Raw genomic sequence first — 27604 nt, 5'->3', positions numbered from 1 at the left:
CTGCAAGAAATGACCAGCGTGGTGCAGCTGAGTTGCTTTTATTTTAAACAGCATCCACACATTACAACTTATTTGTGAGGCACATTCACATCAGTGCTAAATAACGTCATGCATGGTCGAATGGCGGCTACAGCTTCGATAAAATGCCAGTGCTGATTGGAAATGAAAATATTGCTTCATTATTTGGCACAGGAGGTAATATTGTAGATTAACCACAGATGAATTACACATTTGATTATAAATCTCATGATGCGTTTGAAGTTTTCATGAGCGTTTACCTCACAAGAGACTTCACACTCGGAAAACACATCATAACAATAACTGGTTTTAAAGTGATTTTTCGGATCAGGAAAACTATTGGTGTTGTACAAACAAAAGCGTACGTTGTAAAAGTGTAATAACACGGATAATAAAATCCTATTTGCACCCGGAATTGAAACGAAAAGGTGCTGATGAACAGGAGTAATACCAAAAGTTACACGATCGATTGATCACATGTTACATTCATGGTAAAAATAGAACAATAATGACATTTATGCTAACTACAATTGGTTTTGCCACCCTGTAACAACTGCTACAAATTACGTTTATTTCACCTGGATAAGAGTACCTGGATGTGTTTTTTTTTTGTTTTGTTTCTCCAAAAGCACATTAAATTCAAAGAAAAACTAGTATTTTCCCGCCTTATCGTTACACACAAGCAAATCCAAGAGAGCGAATTCAAGTTAGCTTTAAGAGAGCTACAAAATGGATGGAGTGCGCAAGATCCACGAGTGGCACGAAAGACAAAAGAGTTTTGTCCTGAAGGTGGAGAATATCATCCATTCAATCAGTCGGTCTCCATGCAGGGGGGGTTAGAAGGGGTCAAGAATGAGCTGCTTTTGTTAGTTAAGTCTCACCTAAAATGCAAACTACAACTTTGCAAATGTGTCTCTCTTCCTGTCGCCATTTCAGATTTGAGTTAAAGTTAAAAATTGTTGTCTTAAAACGCTTTAGGTTACTTTGGGCGACTAATCTGAGATGATCTACAGTGGCACCGAGACGTCCGCAGGCTGCTGAGAATGCAAAACATCGCAATTGGACAACAGTGACAAGATTGTTTGCTATAAATTAACGTGAGTACAGAAAGTTGCACGATAACGAGGAGGGAATAAGGACTCCATCTCTTTGTGATTTATTACCTAGGTGAGATCCACGTTCACAATCTAGCCTGCAACAGGCACAAGAATGAAAGCCGAGGGGCGATCCAGTCGCTCCCAGCTTCTGTTTGACACTGGCTTTTTAGATTCCTCCCCCTGGCATGAAGAGATGGCGTGAGCCAAAACTTCTGATCTGAGTGAAAGAGCTGCGCCGCAGGGGCAAAGGGGAAAGGAACATGAAGAGCACAGTGTTTTATTTACTCGACTGGGGGAAAGAAGGACTAGATCCTGCGCAGTGGGTGCCACATGGACACAGGCTTCCTCAGAGTGGCCAGCATCTGGTTCCAGTGAGTGATCCCCATCCCACTGGCCTCTGGGCCGATGATCACGTGACCGAGGTTCTCGCCGCGGCCGTCTTCTGTGGTCTCCGCCACTGTTACCCTCAGGGAGAGTTCCTGCAGACACATGGCACGGTTGCGCTGTCGGGATCACTGTCTTTTTCACACACACGATCCCCCCACTTAAGGAATTATACCAGCTGATGTGATGTGATGTGCAGAACGTTCTTACCTGCAGAACGTTGGATGGGACAGAGAAGATCATGGCTTCGTTGAAAATGGGGTTGGTGTCATCCCTTTTGGTGGACGTCTTCTTCTTGCTGATCTTCTTGCCGTCTTGTAGGAGATACACCTTGACGAAGGGGTCTGGGAGGACGCGCGAGTGACAAAAACGGTACGAAAATGTGCACATTTTACACACACAAGGAACAGAAAACACAATCAAAGTTCCAGTAGTGCAAGCACAGCGTGATCGGACGTTTTTCATAATCAACCAATCAGCACGTTGGTCCCGATTATAGACGTGTCTAACCTGCCGTCGTCTTGCTGTCTGTCCACACCAGGTTCTTGCACTTGGCCACAACCACAGTGAGACGCTCGGCTGTTGGCAGATAGCTGAGAGACAACAAGATTTCTCCAACCGCATCCACGGCCTGCAATCAGACAACCGCCTGGGTGAAGCTCCGACGTTTCCACAAAGTAAATAGCCACCCACACAGGTCTATAAATGTGGACAGGTTTCTTTTTATTGCTCTTTAGTGCAGCTGAAAAGATTTTTTCTTTTTTAATACACACGGGGTGCAGTTCTAAAGAATATCCAGCAGAGGGAGCACAACATTATTGCATGTCATGCAACTAAAATGGAGCATTTTCTTACTTTCTTAAAACGTGAACCTTTGTCACATGGCTGCACTCACTTTGTTAACGTCCTGAAGGTAAAGCCAGGCATTGAAAGGTCTGACGGTCAGATCCAGATCTGACAGCTTGAGATCTGCTATCCCAGCGCTTATATTTCTCTCATCGGCGTCAATGCCAAAAGCAGCAAAACGCAAAGTGTACTCCTCCAGAGCGGACAGGTCCATAGGGATGGTGTAGTGCTCGTCAAAAATCACCGTGAATGCGTTCGTCTGGACCTGTGGGAGGCAGAGCATAAATGTGCAGTGATGCAAAAAAAAAGAAGTAAAAAATCGCTCTTGCAGGGAGAAAGTCCTCTTGGACCTGATTTTTTACAGGTTTATTCTGGGGATGCACATGTGAAAACTATCAAAATGGAAGAGGAAGGGCTAATGGGAGGAAAATTGAAGAGTTTAATTATGTAACTTCACTATAGTGAAATAACACAACAATTCAATATAAATATAAAAAACATTCCATCCTTTTAAAGCACCAAAAACTGTTGAAAATCTAGGAATAAACCATCTGCACAAGGAAAGAAATACACTCTACATCCTTCATTGTGAAGTCAAACTACTATTCTGTGTCCAAAATGAAACTTTAATGTTGGATTCATGACTTGACCAGTATGAATTCCTGCCTCTCGCCCAGTGACTGGTGGTAAAGGTTCTGGTTCTGAACTGGTCCAGCTTATCAGACACTGTCAGGTTTGATCCAAAAACGATCCTAAAGATCCTAAATTGAAGTCCAAACAACCAATCAGTGCAAAGTGAGCTGCTCCAACATCTCATAGCCAACCATCTCCCCAGCGGCGCCTCCTGAAACGTGCCCAGAGACGTGGGTTCACACCGCAGTTGGAGGTTACCAGGCAACGCAAGTGTGCAAAAACACAATTTAATAACAGCCTTGGTGAGTATTTTAACTAATGAGTCTGGAGTAAAACCGCAGCCTTCCTCCAATAAAAAGACACTGAGAGAGAATGAGGAGTCGTTCAGGGTAAATAGATAAATAACGGTTGCTGAAGGCGAATCCAGACTGAAAGATTGGAAATCTATTGGCCCAACCTTGACCCGTGTCTCAAACATCATCGCAATCATACAGCATCCACACAGATATGAAGCAGCCCTGCACACCATTTTATCACCTGTGTGTGGTGGTGACAGTGAGGCAATAACAGCTCGGGGGGGGGGAGGGGGGAGGTTGTCGGCCACTGGGGATCTGTTTGTGTCTGCCAGCGGGTTCCATCATGGATGGAGAAAAAGAGGATGGAGCGAAGACACGTGATTAAAGGCAAAACAAAGGTGTGAAGCGGTGTCAGGAGAAACAAATGGAGGAGGGGGGGGGGGGGGGGGGGGGGGGGGGAGCGATAGAGTGGTAAATAAAGGAGGCAAAAACGGCAGAGAGGAAAATAAACAGGAGGGAGAGAGAGAGGCAGACCACCGGGGTGGAGCTGATGTCAGCGGTTCTTCTCGCTCAGGAGGCGCCGCCAGAAGCGGCTCCGTCAGCGACGGGCTCGGGCGAGGTGAGCCCGCACCTACAGCATCGAGCCGCAGTGAGCCGATGATTCACAGCCCGGCGGGGGGGAGCGGAGATTCTGGCGGTGTCTCAGTGAGAGCAGAAGGTGGGAGGCAGGTGTAGCAGATGGATGACTGTGGCTCCGCTGTTATACATAAAAAGCAACATCGGTGGCGCAATTCTGTCATAAAAGCTCATCCTTTCAACTTCAAAGTGAGCTCCTCTACATAGAATTACGTTTATATTGGAGTATGGATACATCATTAAGTACGCTCCTGAGTCGTCGGTTGGATAAATATTAGATATGACGGGCATGACCCCTCTGACATCAGCTCCTGATAGGGGGGAAAAACCTGGCATCCAGATCCTCATCGTGGTTCAAAGTGGAACAGATGGTTAAACCTCCGAGGAGCTCTTTCACCAAAAATGACAATGATTAATTAAGACATTTCTACATCTGTGGCATCGCCATATTTCCATGTGATCCTAACTACAGCGTGTCTGCTCACTGTTGTGGCTGTTGCCTGCAGCTGGACTTTATCCACCCCCAAAATGAAGGATCAACAACACGATTCCAGATGCATGTTGGGACAACAGGAGAGGAGAGCCGTTTCCTTACCCTCGTGACTCCTATATTGATCTCTTCGGGCCCCAGGGAAACTCTAATGAAGCAGCCGGGGAAGTCTCCCTCCTCCTTTTCCAGCAGGTCTTTGCCCTGGTGCAGAGTCATGTGGAGCAGTCCTGTCCCCTGGTTGGGGTGTCGGGACGGCTCGAACTCCAGGGTGACCTCCAGCTGGCCCACCGTGAAGTCGTGGCCGAAATTGTTGGCGATGGAGGAGATTGAGCTGAGCGAGTCGGTGGAAATAGAGCGGTTAAGCTGAGCCATCCCGGTGGGGTCCAGCTCCCTGCTCATCAGCTCCAGGTGACCCAGGTCCCTGAAAGCGTCCGGAGTGTCGCACAGGGCCAGGCTCGGCTTGCGGCTGGACGTGGCGGAGGTTCGCCGATGGTTGTTGGCAGCGACTCGCTTCGGGAAAGAGGGTCAAAGGTCAACCGTGCCCTCGCCAAGAAATTACAGGAAGAATAAAAACAGCAGCTGCTGATACCTTCTGTCTGACTTCTGAGAAGGAAGTCCCATATTTTTCTTGTAGGTAGCGATAGTCAAAGTTGGGGAATGGGGACGGCGTGGGGAACGTTCCAGATTTCCACAGCTTCCAGATGTTGAGCCCCGCCACGGCCAGCAGCACAAAGAAACCTGCCAGGTAGATGCCGACCTCCCAGCCAGGTGGGTTCCGCACCACTGCAGCGAGCACACATCACACCACTTTCAACAACCGGACAGAGTTTTGGTCTCGTAACTCGATTTTTAGTCATCGATGTCCGAGAGAAACCGGAGTTTTTGCTTTATTTAGAGGCCGGTATGATTTTTGGTTTTACAATCCATAAGCGAGTCAGCCAGCTACTGTACATCGATCAGCAGCCTGCAGCGGAGCGACCGGGAGGCTTCGGGATGCATAAAAACTAGAGGAAATCAGTTTGTAATAAAAATCCACTCAGAGCATCTGATGTTGCACTGCAGAGAGAGACTGAGCCCGTGCCAGAGGTGGTTTACACTTGATGAATAAGTTGCGGGGGAAGGTTTTGACAGCCTCCTCCTAACGCAAATAATACCCCAATTATAGGCCAACTTCAAATGTTCTCTAACCCTGATGGTGTTCAGAGGTGCTCTAAAGCTCGAGCGTTTCCTGAGAAATAGACTCGAGGACACACACACACACACACACACACACACACACACACACACACACACACACACACGTCCTGCTGAATTTAAAAATGTGTTAAAGCAAACTTTAAAGGAGCGTGATGAAGCACTCACCGCTCAGATGGTAGCCCGATATATCCCCACTTTGAGGCGAGGACATGGTGCTGCAGCCAGCCTGCAGACAAACATTCACAGGGTGATCTGTTCAAGTTGGGTCTCCTTTCTGTTGTCAGACATACAAAACACAAAGAAAAAGTGGGAGATAAAACTGTTACCAGACAATATCATTGGTGGAGTGCACGAGATTCGTCCTGCGAATCTCACGCCAGGGCAGCCCGGCCGTGTGAAGGTCCGAGCAAAGAAAACCCGTTAATCACAGGAGGGTTCTGCTGTAAAAACCATCTTACTTCCCCCAAACATGGCAGCTTTATTTTTCTTTTTACCCATAACTGCAGCTCAAACCACAATTCCCCTTCCACATCGGTGCCAAACGAAGCTCTGGCTGTGCCCAGAGACCTGCAGCAGGTTATATAGAAATCTGTCCAGTAATTGGATGACAAACAAACGCGGGTCAGCCAGAGTGTGACCCAAGAGCTGACAGATGCTGCAGCCGCTCCCAAATATAGAGGAAAACAGTTATAACCGTCACATGCTGTTATAACCGTCACATGCTGTTATAACCGTCACATGCTGTTTGATTTAATACCTCCCTGTCGTGAGGTTTCTCAGAACTAAGTGCTTCTACCCTTAGACAACCTTCCTTCATATTTTGCCTTTATTTGCTTTACAGTAAGAAATCTATAGATTGATTTTAAAAACAACAACAACAAAAAGACACCTGAGGCTGTTTCATAAAAGATGGGATTATTTTTCCGTGAACCTCTTCCTCCGCAAACTTCAAAAAGAAAAAGAAAGGATGGGCACTGGTGTGTGACTCATTCCTCCACCTAACTTCCCCTCCTCCCCCGCCTGCTGGAATCTTCCCATATCTCATGGCTCGGAGGAAACGGGAGCATTACACTAATGATATAGAGAAATGCTGCAGGGGGGGTTTGTTGGGGGGGTTGTTCACTCAATTCTGCTGAGCGTTTTTGCAGACCACAGCCATGCGGGCCAATTAAAGCGGCTGACGCAGTGCGGGGCCCACTGACAGCTGCTGATGTTCCATTAGCAAAGCTCGGGGAATCTCTGGGACGGAGCAAACCGGCAGACACGGCCCTCCGGCGCGGCCGGGCCGTGGACGCGATCGGTTTAACCCGGCTGCCGACACGTTGCGCGTGACTGGAGCACCTGAGGGAGGCGAGGGGAGGTTTTAACAAGGGGGGGATAACAATGAGGCAGCGTGGGTGCTGGATGCAGAAGGATGCTCCAAGTACAACCAGGCTGTGAAGCTTTAAATAGATGAAGAAAACAAAGAGGCACAAAAGGAGCTCTGAATGTGTTGTCTGGGGGAGGTGTTTGGGTTCATTCATTAGCATCAATTAAACTCTTCAAGCCTCAAATTATTGTAAAGTATTGCGCACAAGGGCCACCAAGATTAGATCCACCTCTTTTCCCACACAGGACATTTTTTCCTCGTTTGGAAAAAAAATTTGACATTTTGACAGCAATTATCAAACTTTCCCTTAAACAGGGTCTATTGGAAGCAGGTCAGACTCCAGGGAATGAAGAACACTGATTGGTGGAACCTGTTGGTTGTCTTTAGCTAGTTTGTACAAGCTTCACTTTGTTTCAGAAAATGGAGGGGGGGCTTGGTAAGACTTTATTAAGCCTGCAGTTTAGGCAGTTTAGGGTCACTCTTGCTCACCACCTTCAGAGGGTCAAAGGCAGAACCTTCAGCTGAAGACCACCTGAATCAGGATGCAGCTCAGTAGTGTTTCGTTATCGGGGCTCCAGCCCGGATGCGTGGTCTCCGTGAGTCAGCGATTCACTTCCCTCCAGATTGAAGACGTTCTTCAGTCTGACAGCTCTTTAACACGTGGCCGTGAAGGGAAAGACAACAAATTTATTCCAGCTTATCTGCTGATGTGATAACTCCATGAATCAGTCATGCTGGGATTCCGTGTCTGGCAACGTTCCTCACCGAGCCTAAAATGACTGTTTTCCCTCACTGCACAGACGGAAGACATCTTACCAGATGAGATAAGCATGAAATGAGTTTTGCCACCTCGGCTTGTAGAACCGACTGTGATGATCTTGAATGCTCCTATAAATATTCATGTATTTGAACAGTAGCTTCCAGCCAACTGGAGGAAGTCAGACGTGAGCAGCGATGCCTTTTTGGCTTATATTCAATATTAAATTCTCTGGCTTTGGTTGAAGGATGCAAGAATCTTAGCGTTTCTTAACTTCAAGAGCAAACTGGCTCTTCAGCACATAATCTACGTTAATAGAGTGCGTTCACCGAAGGGATTCTGATCTACACACAGAGAGAAATTACAGAGAACAATAGTGAAGCAGAGGGAGAGAGTTAAGGAGGGAAAATTCCAAGGTTGCCTTCTTCTGAGAGGGAAAGAAAAAGCCGCTGGGGAAGAAAAAAGGGGGGGAGGGACGGCAAACCTGTCTGCTGTGAGGCTTTCTCACTCGCTCTGCTGATATCTGATCAATCAACTTTACTTTTAATCTGATTAACTGCCTTCTCGCTGCACTCAGTGAGACGCTGTAACCCCGAGCAGCGTTTTTGCCCTTTTACTCACGACACTTCTTCATGCTTTCCCGATTAAACGTCTCTTCTTTCGCATGAATAAATAAAAGCTGCAGCAAACGGGGCTTTGAAATGTCAGCGTTGCAGCAGAGAGCTCTGACAACACTCTAAACCTGACCTCTACCCACAGGTGGAACAGCCGTCTGAGCGACCGGGCCCATTTAATGATGGACATATGCCCAGCTCAGGGCTGTGGGTTTATCCCAGTACAACCAGAGGGCAGTTAAACAAGGTGTTGACTGGGTCTCTTTTTGGTTCCTCACACTGACAGTTATTCTGCATCGTAAAACATTCGCCAGATCCAACTACATTTTTCATAAAAAGGTTCCCTCGTGAGTGTAAATGCGTGCAGAAGCCAAAATTGAGGCATCGGCAGTTTGAGTCGGGGAATCAGATTTATTGATCAGCCATCGCTGAAGATGTTTTTGGACAGAAACACACAGCTGATGTGCCACTTTGCAGGCCTGCTTACTGCACTTTCCACAGAAAAATTGCAGAAGTTCAAGTTGACATCAGCTACAGATTTGACTCCTTCTTGAGGGAAGCTATTTAGCCTAGCCAGCGGCTGCATTCCTGAGCCGAGCCAGGGCCACCAGCCTGAAACCCTTGGGTCAGTGTTATTTTCTTATCACCAAGGCTTCTAATATTTGACCTGTGAGTCAAACACACTTGTAACAGCTGTACAGTTGTAACACACTTGTACAATAATACACCATCAATGCAGATGTCTGTAGATAAAAATTAAGCATTATATAAGAACAAAGAGCAGATATTGTCCCTGAATAAAGACCTTAGTGGCATTTCAGGCTTTCTATATGGAATATATACCAAACTGGGTAAAGTTTAGCTCTCTGGGATGACTTTCATGATCGTTGCCTTATTGTATACTTGAAATACGACAATAACAGCGAAACCTTTCAGGAATCCAAACCCCAAACCAACAATGAACACAAATCCCCGAGGCGCCAGAAACATTTATGGCATTTTCAGCCCGTTTCGACTCGTCTGCTGCTGTCATGGTGATCTCTCTGGAGGTGCTGTGCGATGGAAAACTGTTGGATGACTCATCCATATTCTCATCCGTGTTCCTCCGCGATGTCGGCCCACGTGACCTCTCACCACCCAGCCTGGAAACCATTTTGCATCTTCAGCACTGATTTTAATGGTAACTGTCACGTCTGCGTCTCAGCAGCCCCCAAAACAGCTCTTAGCGCCCCCTGGTGGCAGGCTACAATAAAGGCATGAAAATCTGGTAAGGTTTGATTAAACCCATCAGTATTCTTGTGTGGAGAAAATACATTTAAAAAAAAAATCTGAATTAAGTTCTAGACAGAACTAGAATTTAGAATTGATAGAAAACCAGGCCAACCAGAGACACACGCTGCCTGCTTGAATCTGATGACTTTAAGAGTCCCATTCTCATAAATATGATTAACCTTTATTTTATGAGTACCCCCCCCCCCCGCCGCCAGCTGTGTTCTCCTGTAGCTCCGAGCGTGAGCCACATTTGTCAGCCGACTGCTCCGTCTACAGGCATCAGATATAAATCTGGGCCCTCCTGCAGGAGTTGGCTGTCATAATTTCAGGTTTTAGTGGGAATGGGACAGTTCCAACTCTCACTCGGAGGAAGGGCACATTTTTATTAATGTCGCAGTGCTTTTCTTCCTAGAAATTCCAGGGGGACACGGGGAGAGTGAGAGAGAGAGAGAGTGTGTGTGTGTGTGTGTGTGTGTGTGTGTAGGGGAAGCCCATGACAGCAAGAGGGTGGTGCATGAATGACTGAGGTGATTGCATGTGCTGGTGGAGGAATTCAGTTCTGTGGAGATTGTAATTTCAGTCCAGCGAGGAGAAGACAAGAGTTACACACACACACACACACACACACACACACACACACACACACACGCACGCACACACACACACTACTTCACCTCCAGCATCAGCATCAGTGCACTTGCTGATTCTGAGCATGAGCTCACATTACCAAGATTGAGTTTTTCTTCTCGGTATTTAAGTTTAACACAACCAACCCAGAAACGCTCGTTGCCAGTCAGCTGAACGCTCATCTCGTGGATCTATTTCAGTAATGCAGAAGCTCGCCTCCCACACATCATCTATATTACAGCTAACTGGCACGAAACGCCTTTTTGGCTAATCACAACTTTTTAAAATGGAATTAAAGACTGATGTGAAACGCATCACAGTGGGAGGCTCCCTGGATAATGGAATAAAGGCAAACTTTAGTTACACTCACTGGAAACACAAAAACATTCCCATAATAATGAACCCCCAGAGTTTTAATCTTCCATATGTTTAGTCAAGCTGTTCAAAACTAACAAGCATCCTGCTGTATCTTTTCCCCTCTTCTATTTCCAGTTCTGCCATCCTTTTTTGGTTTTCCAACAGACATTAAACGCAATTTGTCAGGTATCAGTTGTCACTTTTACAGTGTTGCATCCATGAAAATGATGGAGCAGCAGGACTCTTCATCAGCAGTAGTAAAGTCCATTGTGAGACCACGTTATTACAGCTGCCTCTCAAAGCTGCGCCAAGTGCCACAGATCTCAACTGGAGTTCAGCGGGACTGACAGCGCTTTTTGGAACACCTGAGGTCCCTGAATGCCGCACGGAGCATCAATTCGCTCCCGCAGATATACACCAGCTCCCGGCTACGCCATTCAGCTTCTGGGTCGTCTGAGTGGAAGTAAATACCGCGACATCCCGTCAGCTAATCCATCAGCGGGAAATTAACAGCAGCGGGAGGAAGAAAAGGACGCATGCAACTGGCGTTCTGCGGGATGCGCACCGGGGAAGTGCGGGAGCGCAGCGGCGGATGCGCGAATGGCCCGAGAGAGCACGCATTTCTTACCCCGAGTTTTCTTTTGGTGCAGTAAAGGATAGAGGGAGGAGGAGGAGGGTAGAGAGCAACTCCGCCGCTCTCCCTTCTTCAGGCGCTTCTCTCCATCCAATGGCACCGGTGCCGGTCCGCTGCCTGTGTCCCGGGAGGAGGATGTGGTGCTGGAGGAGGGAGGGGAACCGCGATCACACTCCTCCCGTTTCAGCGCAACCGACAGCTAGAGGGAGGGTGGAAGAGGATGAAGAGGGCAGGGGGGAGGAAGAGGAGGAGGGTTTCTCACGCTCGGAGACTGCGTTGGGAAAGCTGCGCTAGAGGCGTCTCTGTGTCGGCTACACACCGAGCACCAGAGGACGGGAGATGGGAGCCCCCCTCGGAGAAACTTCCACCACCGGTCCCATCACCAATAAGAACCCCCCCACCCCAACACACACACACACACACACACACACACACACACACACACACACACACTGGTGTTACGCAACAGGGCTCACCACCCATTAGGTCAGGTTGAACCTCCTAAATCAGAATATTCATTTATATCTCATTATATAGAAAACCTCATTATTTAATAGAAGTGAAAATAAGCGAATGTATAAGTTTTAAATAAAGATCAAATGAATAAAAATCCATCGCTCCATCGGTGATGAGTCAGTGTGAAATTACACAAGCGTCTGTCCTGGAGGTGGGTGCAAAACGACTGTCCTCTCATCAGGAGAACCAAATTAAAGTCAACGAGCCCTGCATGGCTCTGGACATCACACAAAGCCCGATCAATATGATTATTTATTCTTCATGAAACCATGGTAACCACCTCCTCCATCAAGACCGTTTGATTGTTAAAGTAAATATCAATCCCCCCCCCCCAGGTTTATCTCACAGCTGATATTATTAGGCAGCCGTTGCCTACTCGGGAATACCCTGGAGTAGCTTGACCTCATCCAATTCCCTAATTGATTAAGTAATAAGCCATTGAACAGGTAATAAACCTACTGGAGCGTCGTCAGGCCACATCCACAGATGACCACGGACAATTCTCATCATCACTTTGAGGGTGGGCAATTGGGAACAGGCAGACAATAAACTGATTTTAAACCTGATTGTTTTACACTTAATATGCACCAAATACTAAGGTTGGGTTATTAATGAAAACAGATTTGGTGAGGAAAATGTACACCAGCTGATCTGATCATAACACTGTGGGGGCTCCAAGACCTGGTAGAGCAAGAAAATCGAGCTGGAGACGAATATGCACCCTCCAAAACTGTTCATGCCCATTACTTCAACCTTTGGACACGTCCTAAAAACAGCAGTCATTCATTAAACTATGGAGCAGCTTCAGCTCTACGCATTTCATTTAGGGTGTCTCCCCCTGTTGGAGGAAACAGGTACTGCTGAGTAACTTATGGTCCACCACGCAAAATTCACAGAGCTGCACGTTAAACACACCGTCGGCCGGGACACTTATTGAATTTCATTGGGCATCTCACAGGTCTGATCTTCCAGAGGATCTAAGATTCAACCTCTGCATATAATGGGCTTAAATATCTGAAAGTGTCGTGAACTACTAGTTAATATTAACAACAGTGCAATATTTCCTTTCATGAGCTGTAAAATCATACACACTAACTGAACAACCTGTGTATTTATAAAAACATATATTTATTGTTCTGTTACAGTTGGATAAATTGATCAACAATAAACTGTGGCAGGCCAGGACACATACTGTACACATATTCATATAAAGTAATAGAGGTTTTCCTCACCCCCCCCATTCAGTGGCAGTTAACATTGTGAAAAGCAAAGAGAGAAAATAAACGATATTCACTGTCGGCCACACAACTGACAGATGTTCTAACCGTGCAGAATCCTGCAGGTTCTTTTCAGAGTGGTTCGTCTCCGGATAAGCTGACCAGGCGGGTAAAAGAAAACAGACATTGTTCTGTATATTGATGCTTTTTATCATGTGGTTTGAAGAGAACGTGATCTTTAGTCTTGGCCTTGGACAGTGATAAACTACTCACCCCTTTCTCCCCCAAGGACGAAGAACGTCAAGTACAGCTTTAAAAATGAATACATGATGTTTAAAATCTCTCAGAAATACAGGTGCTCTACAGCGGACAAAATAGTGTGCAGATTAAAATAGGTTATATTTCAAATATAGCGTTATACGTATGGAGGTTTCAATCTCTTGACACAATGACAGCCACCAGCGGCGTCGACACACACTCCTCAGCACACAAACCCTTTTTAACGCAGAAACAAACTCACACTTGCTTTATCTCATTTTTTCTCCGTGGCCCATTAAGTCTTGTACTGAACATCTGCACTGAAGCAATCACAGGATCCTGAGCCCCAAAGCGCCCCCCCACAAAGTGACAAGTTGAGTCGCTGCAGTGTTGATTGGAAGAGGAATATTTACTGGAGTGAGATGAGCCAAACTCCTGAAAGCTTTACTGTAGTGTCAGTTTGAAACCGTCGCCCCGGAGGGAAAGATGCAGCCATCAGAGTGCTGCTGGGTTCTCAGCTTCAGATGCTTTTACATTGGTTGGATCAAAAAGAAAGTCCCAAAATAAAGCTTGAAAATGACAGTTTAACAGGGGATTGTTATTGTCAGAGCTCAGTCATGAAAGAAGGTGGAGGGGGGCAGGTTGAGGAGGCACACTTGCATCCCACGCACAAGATCACCAACCAGGCTCCCATTAATCGCAGGACCAGTCAGTCTCCGTCGCGTCTTCTCCACCAGAGTACCAACGCTCAGAACAAATGTGCAAATGCTGTCCGTGCCGCAAAACTGTCCCAAAATGACTTGACGGGAACAACAAAACAGCCAAAGAACTCTGTGGCAGTCCCTGAAACTTCCCAGTTCTCCCATCCATGCCTACGAGTCCGATTCTTAAATAGCAGGAATTAATGTACAAGAATTAGTATATGTGCCACCAAACTCATGAAAAAAAACAGGACTTGTATAAGGCTGCGTATCGTAGAAGCTGTAACCTCCAAAGGAAGTTAGCAAAGATTAGAATTGCACATGCTCCAACAAGAAGTCAAGCCTGGTCAGGGCTGATGGATCCTACCTCATCTTTAAAACTCTTAGAACTACACAGACAAAAGAAGCATAGTGTTCAAACCCCACGTTGAAGCCCTGGGCACAAGTGTTGCATTTGTTCTGACACAACATTTTAAGGTCAAACATCCGTTAATGTGCAAATCTGGGGACTAGAATGAAGAATCGTTTTGTTAAAATGTTGATCTTTGGTTTAAGTGGAAAAATATTCATACTACTTCAGATCTGGGGTGACTTTCAGGGATACATGAATACAAAAGCTTAATAACTGTATCCCTTTATTTCACTTTGAGTCCCAATTTCAACTTTAAAAGGTTTTGTATCAAATACAATATATGCATGAATGGATAAATGTTAGCCAACTCTTAAAATTTCCTTAGTTAAACAAACCTTAAAGACAGGTTGACCTAATTCCCTCTGCATCTATTCACAATTTGATAAACAAAAAATCCCTCACGGGTTTTGTGTGTGTAACAGATTCAGAGAACTTCAGTGGCATGACAAAATAGGTGGAAAACCTCACAACGTTTCAGGTTTTCTTAGTTTCTATGAAAAAACACTGAGTAACAATGGCATCCACCCTGACGTAGCTGACCACGTTGGAATCCTGTATCCTGTATCCTGGCTGGGACGACAGCCTGTCACACTGCAGACGGATTTCACCATGAAGAAGAACACACAGCCACTGCACAAACAACAGTTTAGATCGAGGTGAGAACTGTGACTGCAACAACAAAGCTGACAATTAGATCACATCACACATTAGCGCCGGCAGAAGGACCAGACGGAGGAAGTAGGAACTGTTGCCATAGAAACAGCCGAGTGGAGAAAGTCAGAGCGGCTGCGACTGTCAGGTGGAGTGTGCATGAGTTTGGTGCTGTGCTGCCTGGCTCAGGCTGTGGGGCTGAGGGTGGGGCTGCTGCAGGATGTGCACCACCCGGCTCAGGGTGTCGGTGGTGGCGAACGCCAGATACTGGCAACACAGCCAGTCCTCCAGGCTCACGCCGCAGGCCGTGTCCAGGGAGCGCTCTGCGAACTTGATCATCATCAGCGTCCGCTTCAAGTCCAGCCAGTTCTGGAGGGTGGCCTCGCGGTGGCTGGCGGTGGAGCCTGAGATGGGGCCTGTGCTGCTGCAGCCCAGCGCCTGGAACAGGTCCTCACGAGGGCCCCAGAGCAAGCACTGCAGGCAGGCCCGGGCCTCGGACATGCGGATTCTTTCAGATGGGTTGACTGTGAGGAGCAGTCGGGCCAGCTGCTGCAGCCCTTGTGAGTAGAGTGACCTGACAGGCAACAGCGGCAGGTCTGCCCACGTGTACTCCCTCTCCTTTAACTCTGGTGTCTCTTCAAATGGGTTGAGCCGGTGCAACATTTCGTAGATGAGAATCCCGGTCTGAAACTCATCGCACTTTCGATATTGGGTCGCCGTGACGATTTCAGGTGCAAGTCGGGCCTGGTTGCGTAGTGTTCCGGGGTCGGCAGTCATCAGCGCGCTCTTCTGTTTGGCCTGGGAGAAATTACTGATGATGAGGCGGGCGGGACAGGTGGCGTTAGAGGCAGCAGCGATGAAACTGGCGCAGGTTCCTGCAGAACCAGCTCCACTGCTGTTGTTATTGGGCTCCAGAAGGTCCGGGCTAGAGGGGTTGCTGGGCTGAGAGTGGACCAGCAGCAGGTTCTCCATACGCAAGTCACAGTGCGTCACGTGATAGGGTTTCATGTGCTCCAGGCCAGAACAGAGCTGCAGGAGCAGGAGGCACACCTGGCGCTCATACAGCTCTGGGTTCTGAGCGTGCCGGGCCACACCTTCATGGACAAAGTCAGCCACCGTCTGAAAGGGCACCTCGCGTGTGATGACCACCACTCGGCTCTTTAAATGTCCAGATGTGTTGATGTCACCTGCAGTGGGCGTTTCTTCCAATTTCCTATTGGCTTCAGTCTTTAACTCTTTCCCTTTGAGGCCTTTTCTGTTTTCCTCTTCATCTTCTTCCTGGGGTTCTTGCTCCTCTGCCTCCTCCTCTTCTTCTTCTTCCCAAGGAAGCAGGCACGTAGGAACATCAGCCAGAAAGTGCCCACAGTCTTGTTGGATGTTGAAGTGAACGGGAAGACTTTGTCTCACTGCCAGGCTGTGGAAAAACTGCTGCTGGGTCTCTTTGACTTTACTGCGGCAGATCTGAAGAGGGCAGAAATTAGACTAGCTTTAGCTTTAAAGGAAAAATAATAAATGTGGGAGGCAAATTCCTTGTTAATCCCAAAATTGTACACTGTGTGTTCAAAACAACATGTTTTTATACAAAAATCTTAGAAATAATGCGACAGTGGTTACAGATGTAACACTTCTCAGGCCACTAGATGGCGGTAAACAGCCAGTGGGTGACTGAGACAAAAAATGGGAAATGGGGTCACAACACTGGAGAAAGTAATGAGTTCAGGTCAAACATCAGTTAACTTCAACTGTGGAAACTGTCACAGTCTGACAGGGAGCTGCCTGACTTAGCGGTCTCATGTTGCTGCAATATAATTCTTGTACAACACATAAAGTTAAGGGGTTATTAACTGGGTTATTATCTAATTATACTGGTGGTACGATTGCTGGGACAAAAATGACAGCCTCTGTACTTTTCAACACTTTATCGCTGAGCAGTTTATTATTTTAAAATCTGCAGATAAAGATACAATTTTCCATTCAGATCTCGTGTCTTACCTTGATGGCATAGTTGACCAGTGGGTCTTTGGCATACGAGGCAGTGTAGTATACAGCATCTCCTGCCTCACAGCAGGGTTTCCCAGTGGTCAGTCTGAAGTGAGACCAGCTGTCGGTGCCAAATCTCAAGAGACCTTTCTGCCCAGCCATGAAACGGTCTTCGCATTTTGCTGCCAATTTCCGCAGTGTATCTGTGTGGAGCCCCCGGATCCTTCCCACCACTTCATCCCAGCTATCCAACCCCTTATACAGAGCAGGTCTCTGTGTTTTGGAGCCACTGTGTGCTGTCCGACCTCGCCTATTCAAAGATTCTGTACTTGGATAAACTCTCTTCTCTCTGCTACTGGTTGCACTGGGTGCACCAGCGGAAGCCTGGGGACCCAGCGAGGACATGCTGTTAGCCGTTCGACTTTTACTGGCAGCTGTGGCAGGTAAAGGCCTCTCCAGTGAATCACCACTTTCATGGTCGTGAGCGCGATGGTGCTCTGAGCTTAGAGAGGAGCTCTGACTGGCCGTCTCCCAGTTGGAGTCCAGCTCGTAAAGTGGGTTGGCCACGCTCAGGTTGGTGCCACCAGGCTTAGCCTCGGCTCGAGGTCTCAGAACTCCCTGGCCTGGTTCTTTGCCTACGATGCTGGGTTCAGTGCTGGAGCGAGGCACGGCTTTCTTTGGCAAGGGCGGTGGTGGTGTCAGCTTAGCAACAGAATGGTCCAGATCAATGGAGGCCAAGGTGTCGTTAGATGCTTTAAAGTTCCGTGGCTGCTTCAGTGGGATCATGTTGGCCCTCGATTGCCCTGTGAAACAGAAAGTGTACCATTATGAGTACAGTTGTGTGTGTGTATGTGTCGTAACAAGATTTTAAAAATGCAATGTGACAGTACTGCATTCAATTAATTAACCAAAGTAAAGGGGCTACAATAATCTGCAGTGGAATATTTTATGAGGCTACTTTTGCTTAAATGGAGCCTATAGATATTCAGATGTACTGTAGAGAGTAGGCACAAGGATTGGCACAAGGGTCTGTGTTGCTCGGCTAAATCTGCAGGTTCTGTTTGCAGTGTTGCTTAAAGGGACAGTAGAGACACTACAATTCTCAACACTGTGAATTTTACAAATGGATTTCCCCCCCGTAGTCTTTCACATAAAGAACCCGATCGAACCTTTTAACACAGCGTAAATATTAACCAGAGAAAATGATTCCATGAGCATCTTTCTGCCTTTGCTCTCACACTGCCATAATGTCTAGGCAGCAGAAGTCTTAAGAAAGAGCAGTGAGGATAAAGTAAATGAGTCTTGGTAATCCTCTCTAGAACGGGTGTATTTAATGTGCTCAGCAGTCAGTAATAATCCATCCCGGACAACAACCGTCTCCATCTTCCAGTCCAAAGGGGCTTTTTTATTGCAGCAATGTTGCTGTGTAGATCTTTCTTTAGAATAGATCTTTATGACGGTCACTGCATAGACACATTATTAAAAATCAAAATAAATAAATAAATGATAAATCTGCATATTTTTTGATGTAGTCTCACCAGCATATACCAAAAAAAACTTTCTAATTCCATCTGATTCCATCATTCCTGACCTCTCTCTTGCAGACAGACATACTATCAGCAAAACACATAAAAAGCAAATGAAAACAAACAAGCACAGAAAAATATCCTGCAAAAACATTCTTTAGTAAAGACAGATCCCCTTTTTTGGCAATAAGGATGCTTACAAAGGAGAGAAAAGTCTGGGAAGGCAGGAACAAGTATGCTCAGCTTTAGAGACCATTACTCTTTATAATTTGATTTGTAAAGAGGGCAAATGCTCCCTACAGGCCGACACTGTGCAGTTGTATTTTGCATGTATACAACAAAGAAGAAGTGGGTTGAATGAAGAAATGCAGATTGAGATGAAAAAGGACAAAGACCAAGAGTTGAAAAGATGAGGAAAAAATGACAACAAAAAAATACCCAAACCCCAAATAATGCTAAGAGATGTGGGCTGATAAGAAGATTAGAGAAACCTACCTCAGCTTTGCATTAATTTTCTCAGTAAACGCACAACACCAGCTGCAGCAGCGTTAAATATTTCTCCCTGTGACCATCGCGGTGCAGAGCTGCTGGTGCCAACAGGCAGGCTCAGCACTCCAGCACTGAGTTCTGTGAGTGAGACAGAGAGTGCTCTGCCTCCTACTGTTGATGCTCTGATTAACACACAAGAGTGTGCATACAGCACTGAGTGTTTTTGCTGAGGGCATGTGAATTATAACAAAAAGGAGTGAGCACAGTACTAACTGGATGAAAGCAGCCTGTGCTGCAGGAGATGGTATTTCACCTACAAACTGATGCCATGATAAACGTCTCTGTGTGTAGCACCCTGTGTGCACCCTTGTGCCTAATGGAGACTCTCTCATTTTATTTTTATCAGCAACATTTCAGCCATTAACTACAAGTGAAGGCTAAGTATGTTTACGTCACTGCTGGAGGTACAGGATGAACTGAACGGGCAGTAACATGAGTCTTTCTTACCCAGGTTGCTGTATGTGGCACTACACTGGCTGGAGGCTGTAGAATGGGAGTGATGGGATGGATTGTCATCTTCCTCTGGATCTCCAAGGCAGACACTGCCCTCACTGGCAGGGGCTTGAGTGGCACCCTGGTTGGCATGATCTACCCCTACCTCCCTGCGCAGCAGGCCCAAATTCACTTTGGCAGACACAGAGGCAGTGCTGGGCAGCTCCCGGTCCCTGGTGTTACTGGCATTGACTGGTACCTGGCTGGAGATGAGACCAACATAGGGATGAAAATGTGGAACACTTCCTCATAGCCATTTTAATTTAGTCATCTTCTGTTAAAAGTTCTGTCAGAAACATCACATTTTAGAACTGCCTGATAATTCCAGGCTCAACAGAAGTTGATAAAGGCTTCAGTCTGTCTTTGTTCAATATTTCTATTAGTAGGAACTACGTCTGAAATTACAGAACAGGAACAAATCACAAGCTCGCAAATGTTTTGATGTTGTTAAATGACTGTCTGGCACATCAATCATTCACTTCTTTCTTCCTATGATGTAATGACAGAGCAGACACGCCTGCCCCGTGCTGGATTCCGAAGTCTTGTTTCTATCACATACAACCCATTAAGCCTTGCCTGAAGGAAGGCAGAAACAGCAGGCATATAATTTCACAATGTGTGTAGTAGATGCCTCTGTCATAATAGTAAAACATTAAAAGAGCAGCTAAAATGTCATTAGTCTACCACATTAAATTTGGCAAACTTGCTACATGCTTTGTTAGTAAGCACTAAATATCACCCTTGTCTAATTTATGGCAGCTGTCTGTTGGATATTATCTCTGTAATAACTCCGCAACCAGTTGACAAATGCAAAATGTTTCTCCTCACAACAGGAAACGGTATGCTTCATAATGTGCTCATACTGGAAATCTGGGCCATATGACTTATAATGGTTGCGTTACCGCCGGTGGGATTACACAATGACTGAAATCAAAGTGCACAGCCCCCTGAGATGTTATGAAGAGTCCTGTCAGACTGTAACTCATCCCTGGAAATGTTTCACTGGTAAACTGCCACATACGTCTGCAGTGAAATTACAACAAGATGTGGCCTATATGCGTCATTAAAACAAATGCCTCTACTGACATGTCATATTTGGTCAAGGATTACTTTGAATTCATAGGAATTATCTCATACTTTCTTAAGTTTTAGCCAGCTACATTTCTTCTACCTTCTGCTTGCACAGGTGGACATACATTTTCACACAGACGTGTCAAGACCTTGGCTGGAGCAATGTTAAATAAAAAAAATAGGTCACCTAAAGTTCAGAAAGCAGCTTTTGGTGGGGTGGGGCTAGTTGGCAGTAATGTGTAAGTCAGTCATTTGCTAATGACTAATATGTAATAACAGGAAAAGTCATCGTCTATAATGAGTAAATCTCCTGCATTCACACAGGATCGGTCTGAACGTTTGAGGGCCTGAAAAACAACATTTACCATCGTTAAAGAACTCGGCAAACACTAACAATTTATGTGAAAGCAGTGACAATAGTGATGTCTGCAAGGACTGTGGACACAGTTACAATATTTTTACGGTGACAGAAAATACCAAAGTGTCTGCGTTTACCCTGGGGCAAAGTGTGTGAGCAAAGCGTCAGATGCGACATCTTTAGGATCTAGTTCTGCAGACAATAAGCCCTCGGTGTCTCTTTTAAAAAGAGTTGATCAATAAAACCTGAGTTACCATGGTTCCCCCCCTTTTTTTAAGCCACTTGGCAGCAGAAGACAGATTTGAAAGAGCTGTCAGAGCTGTGGGCCAACTAGAAAAGAAAAAGTAAAGTATGACAGAAAAAGTCCATGAGTTTCAAGTTAAATTCAAATTTACTGACGCACATCTACATGTTAGCTTCAGCCGTTTCCTCTTTTTCTCCCTATTGTGTCTTGATGTCACTTCATGGGATTTTGTTCCATAAATATTTACGGCAGTTATATTATAGAAAAATACACAGCCTGGCTGGAAACATAAATCAAAGAAGTTTATGGAAGAGCACACACAAAAACCTAAACCTCCAGGGTAGATATACAGCTTGTGAGGCCCTCGACACAATAAATACCTTTAATGGAGTTACAAGATTCAATGTCAAGATCTGACTTGTTCCGGCAGAATGAAACGGCCTTTGTGCATTTCAGTTTCTCACGTCTCTGCCACAGGAAATGAACAATCACAGGTCCAAAACAAAAATACAATAATCCCCAAACACGATCCTCTCTAACTTTCTGTAGCACGTTCACCTAAATCACGTTGGCATTTATTTACAAAAGAAATCATTTTAACAACCCACTTACCCGCTGTATTGGCTCACACAGCTGCCCATCTGGAAACTTACGAGGCAAAACTGAAATTACATTCTCTATACAGCAGACTGACCATCTGAGACCATCGGTCAAAAAGTGTCTTCCAGGACTGAAAGCGTGCTTCTTCCTCACTATCTGAAAGCTCATACCTGTCGAAGGTAACGTGTGCCTGCCAGCACTGCAGAGCACGCCCATGTTGGCCAATAAAAATGGATGCTCTCTAAGGAAAAAACAGACCCTACAGGGTTAACCCCTTCAATGCTTAGATTGCAATTTCTGCAATTTTAAGATTAAAAACCTCTACCGCGCTGCCATAGGGGATAATACAGAGCAATGCTTTACAGCTCACAAGAATCACTCATTTTTTAGAACATAATTAAACTGAAAACATAAAAACAATCGCTTGCTTATATTCATCTTACAGCTCTACTCAGAATTTCTAACACTTCTAACATGCTCAAGAGCAGCACTGTCAGGCACCTATTTACATTCCGTGTAGACATTCTTCCTGCAAACTCACACATTCTTACATACCACCCAGTGACCTCTATACAGCTGAGTTAGTGTGTGGAGTAACACTGAACCAGCCAGACAAGTGAAATTAAAAGTTAATAACTGACGGATGCACAAGTCATAAACATTTTGTGTCACAAGGTCCTATAAAAGGCAGAAGAATAGACGGCTCATATGTAATGGGCTTCAGCAACATTTGCTTACAAGTTGTTTTATTTGAGAATTATTTCAGTAGAAATTAGGTTAAAGTACATTGTCTACTTAGCCACTGTTGCATTACGGATGTTTTCATAAAGCTTTGTTTGGGAACTATTCATCCTGGAAGTCCAAATCTGTCAATATCTGCATATCAAACTCTTTCAGATCAAATAATTCCTAAATTACATATTAAATCTGATCTATAATTTCCTTTTCTTTAATCTAAAGGAAGAAAAAAAAGGTTTTCTTTGCTATATGATAAAAGAACAAAGAAAAAAGATGTTTTTCTAATGTTCTTTCTATATGATTTAAAATATATCAAGCACATAACAAAGAATACTGCATCCACTTGTCTTCAGAGTTAAAATCCCCTTTAGGGAATTGTTATTGGGAAATGGGCAAATAAGTTACTTTTGTCAACAGTCTTCTTCCAGTTGAAAGGACAGAGGTAAAAACTCGCACAGAGCAAATTCAATGTTCCCAATTTTAGCATCACTTTGTCCAAGACAGATCATATAAGTAGAAATTGATGTAGATCTGTTTAAGAAGGAAAAGGGAATTATTTCTGGAACAAAGGTGACTTAAGCTGGAGCTTTGTGATGAAAGCAACGGCGGGGAAGCTAAAAAGTGACATAATGGGACCAGCCTCATGACAAGTTTGTTAAAAGAAATGGTGAAGAATTGAGATTTTTCACATTTCAGTAATAACAATCAAGACAGTATTAATAACTAAAAGTATTTCAGATACCTTTAATAAGTCAAGCTGGAGGTAAATTAAATGGCCATGATGATAAGAGAGGCTTCTGATATAGGAAGACCATAATAATGTCAGATATCAGTTTGAGATCATAATTCTTTTAAAATAGTTAAAGATACAAGTTAACTCAGACCATAATGATAGCCCTTCTCCCAGCACTTTGCTTCACGCACTGCTACAATAAAGGGAATTTAAAAATGTACATACCCGAATTCCGTTCTGTTGAGCTCAGAGTCAGGAGGTAAAGGAGCTGCTTCTCCTGGACCTGCAGTTTGGGAGCCTTTGGCGTCATCAGCCTGCTGTAGTCCATTATCTCTACATTCTTCTATTCTTAATTCTCCTTCATCTCCAGTGGTGCTTTCTGGTTTGTAGGTGAAAATGATTGTTGGCTTTTGAGTGGGATCCTCTGGTTTGGCCTCAGTGAACCAGTGCTGCTGTTGAATTGGTGGTGGAGGAAGTACATGAATGACCGTCCCATCAATGCCGACCAGCTTGCCTTTCTCCTTCTCTGCCCTCTCTCTCGACTCATCCTCATCTTTCCGTCGACGAAAAAAACTCTTAAAGGAGATCCAGCGTTTGGGTTTGGAGGACTCCGCTGAAAGACGTCTCCCCTCACCGCCCGGACTCACTTCATTGGGTCTCATAGGGGAATTGGAGAAAGAACTCTTGGTCCAGTTCCCAAAATGTCGCTGCAGAATGTTGGCAGCGTGGTAAGGGGAAGATGTAGATCTTGGAGGAGGGAAGGGGGCATTGGGTTCTGATCTGGGGCTAGCGAGTGGGACAGCAGCTGAGGCACTCTGAGATTTAGACAAAACCTTTGAAGGGGTGTCCTTTTTGGGCTTGGAAAGACAACCGTCAGTGGTAGAAAAAAGAGACTTGGGTCGGGGGAGACTGTCCACCACAGCGTCAGGTGGCAGGGCATAGAGCTCCTCAGAATCAGGGGTTTGACTTTTTTCAAAAGGTGACTCTGGAGGAGAATGAGGGGGTTGGATAGAGGCCACAATCTGGAAAAGCACAGCACTTGCCTCCTCCTTATGATTAACCATTGTCTCGGATGAAATGGCGCACTCTTCTTTACCGCAAGTTGCTTCCACGCTCGTCTCACAAGCATTTGAAGCGACGTTGGCAGGGGGGGTTGTTTTCTGAAGGTTTGCAGTGATGGCAAGAACAGCAGGGGAACTTGATGACGTGGTAAGGGAGGGTGCCCTGTCTGTGGAGCTGATGACAGTGCTAGTAATTATTCTAGAATCTGTAGTGGTTTTAGTTTGCAAATCTGATGGTTTTGACACCGATTCAGATGGACATTTTGGCTCTTCAATAGAAGTGATCTCTGGTGTGCCTTTACCGGGGACAGTTATCTCTGTGGAGGATGACTGGACACTATCTGAAGATCCAATTTCTTCATAAGTATGACTAGCTACTCTATTACCTACTCCTTTTGGTTGGGGCAGTTCGCCACCGAGGCCCAAAAAACTCTTGTAAACTGCTAGGTTGTCATAAGCACTTGGGTTGATGACAATAGGTACCTTAACAGCATTCTTGGAGCTGCGAGCGTAAGCCGGCTCATCTCGAATAATTATTGGGAAAGGAGGCATTCCGGCATTATTGAAACTGTTGAACTTGATCTCTGATAAATTGGGAGATTTCACAGGTACAGTACGAGAAGAAGACAGCCCAGCAATGGGAGAAGTCGGAGCTGACTTATGGCTGCATGGATGAATGGGGCTGGAGGGGCCAGGGTGACTTCTCAGTCCAAATTCCCCTTTTGGTATCTTTTGGCGGGGACTTGTGCTTGAGGTCCAGACCTCTTGGTACCGTATGTGTCCAGAATTCTTCTGGGAAGTACCTGGTAGACCAACAGATGTTGGTGATCCAGGCATCACAGGAGAAGACAAGGACATGGGGGATATTGGACTGAGGGGGTGTCCAAGAGAAGTACTACAGGATGATGTGGGGCTTGAGGGTATTGACAGATTTACCGTCTTTGGAGTGGAATCTGAAATCGCTTCATCTTTATTGGCCATGGATGCAGACACATCCACTACAGTGTAAGGCTTACAAATAAGAGATGTTTCTAAATTTACCACGCGGTATGGTTTAGCTTGCTCCTCCGTGGGACTGAAACTAATAGTCACTGGTTGACCTGGAAGTGCTTGAGGCAATGGCACACCATCTCTGCCATCCTGATCATCTAATCTAATGGCCAGCACAGCCTTGTGTGTTTCGATTACTTTGGGTGAACTCAGTGCTCTGTGGATTGGCTCTATTTTTGGAGAAGTGCAGGAAACAGGTGCTTTAGAAGCTGTAGGAGATCTAACACCATTCTGAACAATACAGGGGGCACTGCTGCCATTACTAGAAGTTGTTTGGGAGTCTTCTGGTAGCGACGAAGTGGATTCTGGAGAAGTGGTTGACTCAGAATTTGAGAAGAAACCACTGCCTTGTAAATCATGCGGCCCATAGGGTGGAAGGACACCACTGGAGTTAATAGAAGGGTATCCGTTCAAGATTTCGTCATAGCTATCGTCATAGTCTACTGCACAGATCCGCTGAAGTGAGCGGTTGCGGAGTGGCACGGTATTCCACTTTTTACCTGCAGCAAAGGGCACTGGAGACAATGTAGCAGCACGGAAATTTGCAAATCGTGGTTGTCCTCGCATGCGGATCTCCATGGCTAATAACTCCTCATCACTTTCATCCCAGCTTTCGTGTTCATCGTCATCCCTTTCAGTGTCATCATCCTCATCCTCCTCGTCCTCTTCATCTTCACTGGAAAACTCGGGGTAGCAAAAACGACCTCCCTCTGTGCTGATTATTTCACTGCTACCACTAAGGGACACTCGTTTCTGAGCAATGCCGCCGCTACTGTTGCTTCCCATGGCTAAGCAGCTCGAGGGTGGAAGGCCTCTTTCCAGAGACCGTCGGTAAGAACAACTGATCCGTCCCCAAAACAAGTCCTTAGAACTGGATAGAGGTGTAGGGCTCAGGCCAGGGCTTAAACCAGCAATCTCCTTTAAAACATCCGTCAGTCCGCTGTTGTTATTTCCACTTGGTGTTCTCGGGCTAAGCTGCCCAAAACTCTCAATGTGCGCACTGCAAGCGTCTCCTTCATTGTTGTTGCTGGACCCCTCTGACCTCTTTTGGTTCATTCCATTACGATTCCAGGCTGTGAACGGTGATGCTTTGCTCTGTTCTATCACATTTGGCGGGTGCTGTAGGCTGCTATCTGCATCAAGTTCCACCGAAGAGCAGGGTAGCATCATAGTGGGCTTAACAGCAATGGTTGGTTTTTTAGCTACCGGTGGACGGAACTGCCCAGAGCGCGCTGAGCCGCTACCAGCCCTCTGGGAGTTGATGGTGATGCTATGGCCAGGTTTGGCTGCAGCCGGAAGTAGATTCTGTTGCTGAACTTTCGGAGGCCTCGGCTCAGGAGGCTTTTTTGCAACACTCTGAGTCAGACAGTGCAGACTCTTGGGTTTAAAGCAGTTCTTACATTCCCCTGGTTTCCAGACATGCTCAGTAAAGGTGCTACAGGCAGACATGGCTGCAGGTCCAGTATTGTAGCCTGCTCAGTCAGTGAACAGGAAAACCCTCCATGTAGCCACACATCACACGTTCCAAGTGATGATGGCAATGATAATGATGTTAAAACGATGTAGACACCGGTCCTAAAAACAAAAGAGAAGAGGTTATAACAATTACATTTGGTTTATATTTGCTGACCTGCAGAGCTGTGCAAAATCTACAGACTTTGAAAAGCAGTGCCAAGCTGTGTCCATTAGGGGGCAAACTTTCTCTACACAGCAGCCAACCAACCCGGGGGCATCGTTGCCTCTGAAACCCTGACTGGCCAAATAGAAAAAGTAAGGATGGGACAGAAGACGATTAATGCAGTGTTTTGCTTGCTCCTCTATGCTGTTGTCAGCCAATCAGCATAGAAAACACACTATCTGGCTGCAGACCCTGACGTTATGTATATAAATGACCTCTGTGATGATTCTGTACATTTACAAGCAACCTCTCTCTGTATTTCTGAAATACAGTGAAACACTGGAAACGGTAGCTTAAATATTTGAAGTGATGGGTAAATCCATTTTCTCATCCAGGCAGGTCACGAGCATCAGATCCTGTGTGGAAGGATGCTCCCACAATAACACGCAGAACCTACCCAGGACCAGACACAATGAAGCAGGAACTCCTGAATCAAACTTTGCTGACCAGAAATGACAGGCGGGGTAGTTTTTCTGCTGTCATGCACAGGCTGCATCCTCACAGGAAGCAAAAACTGGACTTTATTATTCAAAATTTGTTGA

The 27604-nt window shown here is 45.7% G+C and overlaps 2 protein-coding genes across 4 annotated transcripts in view; both read right to left on the bottom strand.

Annotated features, from left to right (window-relative positions):
* Positions 1-22: 22 nt before the first annotated feature.
* On the bottom strand, positions 23-11619 carry syt12 (synaptotagmin XII). Of its 2 annotated transcripts, none has more exons than XM_003967602.3 (8): positions 11222-11619; positions 5763-5871; positions 4990-5183; positions 4506-4910; positions 2395-2610; positions 2010-2130; positions 1710-1843; positions 23-1594 (listed from the first exon to the last, which is right to left on the bottom strand). In XM_003967602.3, the coding sequence occupies exons 2-8, from the start codon at positions 5806-5808 to the stop codon at positions 1421-1423; spliced, it is 1290 nt and encodes a 429-aa protein (XP_003967651.1). In that variant the 5' UTR covers positions 5809-5871; positions 11222-11619; the 3' UTR covers positions 23-1420. The 2 variants fall into 2 exon arrangements, with proteins under 2 accessions (XP_003967651.1, XP_029698026.1); XM_029842166.1 differs by having other exon boundaries at positions 5763-5823.
* Positions 11620-12855: 1236 nt separating this feature from the next.
* Positions 12856-27604, bottom strand: part of peak1 (pseudopodium-enriched atypical kinase 1) — a 31453-nt gene continuing 16704 nt past the window's right edge. For both annotated transcript variants that reach the window (XM_011607433.2, XM_011607435.2), the window contains exons 2-5: positions 23499-26959; positions 19485-19732; positions 16975-17765; positions 12856-16443 (exon numbers count right to left, since the gene is read on the bottom strand). In XM_011607433.2, coding sequence (XP_011605735.1) covers positions 15127-16443; positions 16975-17765; positions 19485-19732; positions 23499-26833 — 5691 coding nt within the window. In that variant the 5' untranslated portion in view covers positions 26834-26959 and the 3' untranslated portion in view covers positions 12856-15126. The remainder of the gene's footprint in view (positions 16444-16974; positions 17766-19484; positions 19733-23498; positions 26960-27604) is intronic.

The sequence above is a fragment of the Takifugu rubripes genome, chromosome 9, assembly GCF_901000725.2.
Source record: "Takifugu rubripes chromosome 9, fTakRub1.2, whole genome shotgun sequence".
In the NCBI taxonomy this organism is placed as follows: domain Eukaryota; kingdom Metazoa; phylum Chordata; class Actinopteri; order Tetraodontiformes; family Tetraodontidae; genus Takifugu; species Takifugu rubripes.
The sequence above is the reverse complement of the archived record's forward strand: the minus strand, read 5'-3'. Positions and strand labels throughout refer to the sequence as shown.

What these genes read in the sequence shown, in the direction of transcription:
- syt12 (XM_003967602.3), bottom strand. Translation starts at nt 5,808, where the DNA reads ATGTCCTCGCCTCAAAGTGGGGATATATCGGGCTACCATCTGAGCG. An exon ending in ACCTTCAGGACGTTAACAAA is followed by an intron (nt 2,131 to 2,394) that starts GTGAGTGCAGCC and finishes GTCTGATTGCAG; the next exon opens with GCCGTGGATGCGGTTGGAGA. An exon ending in AGACAGCAAGACGACGGCAG is followed by an intron (nt 1,844 to 2,009) that starts GTTAGACACGTC and finishes GCGTCCTCCCAG; the next exon opens with ACCCCTTCGTCAAGGTGTAT.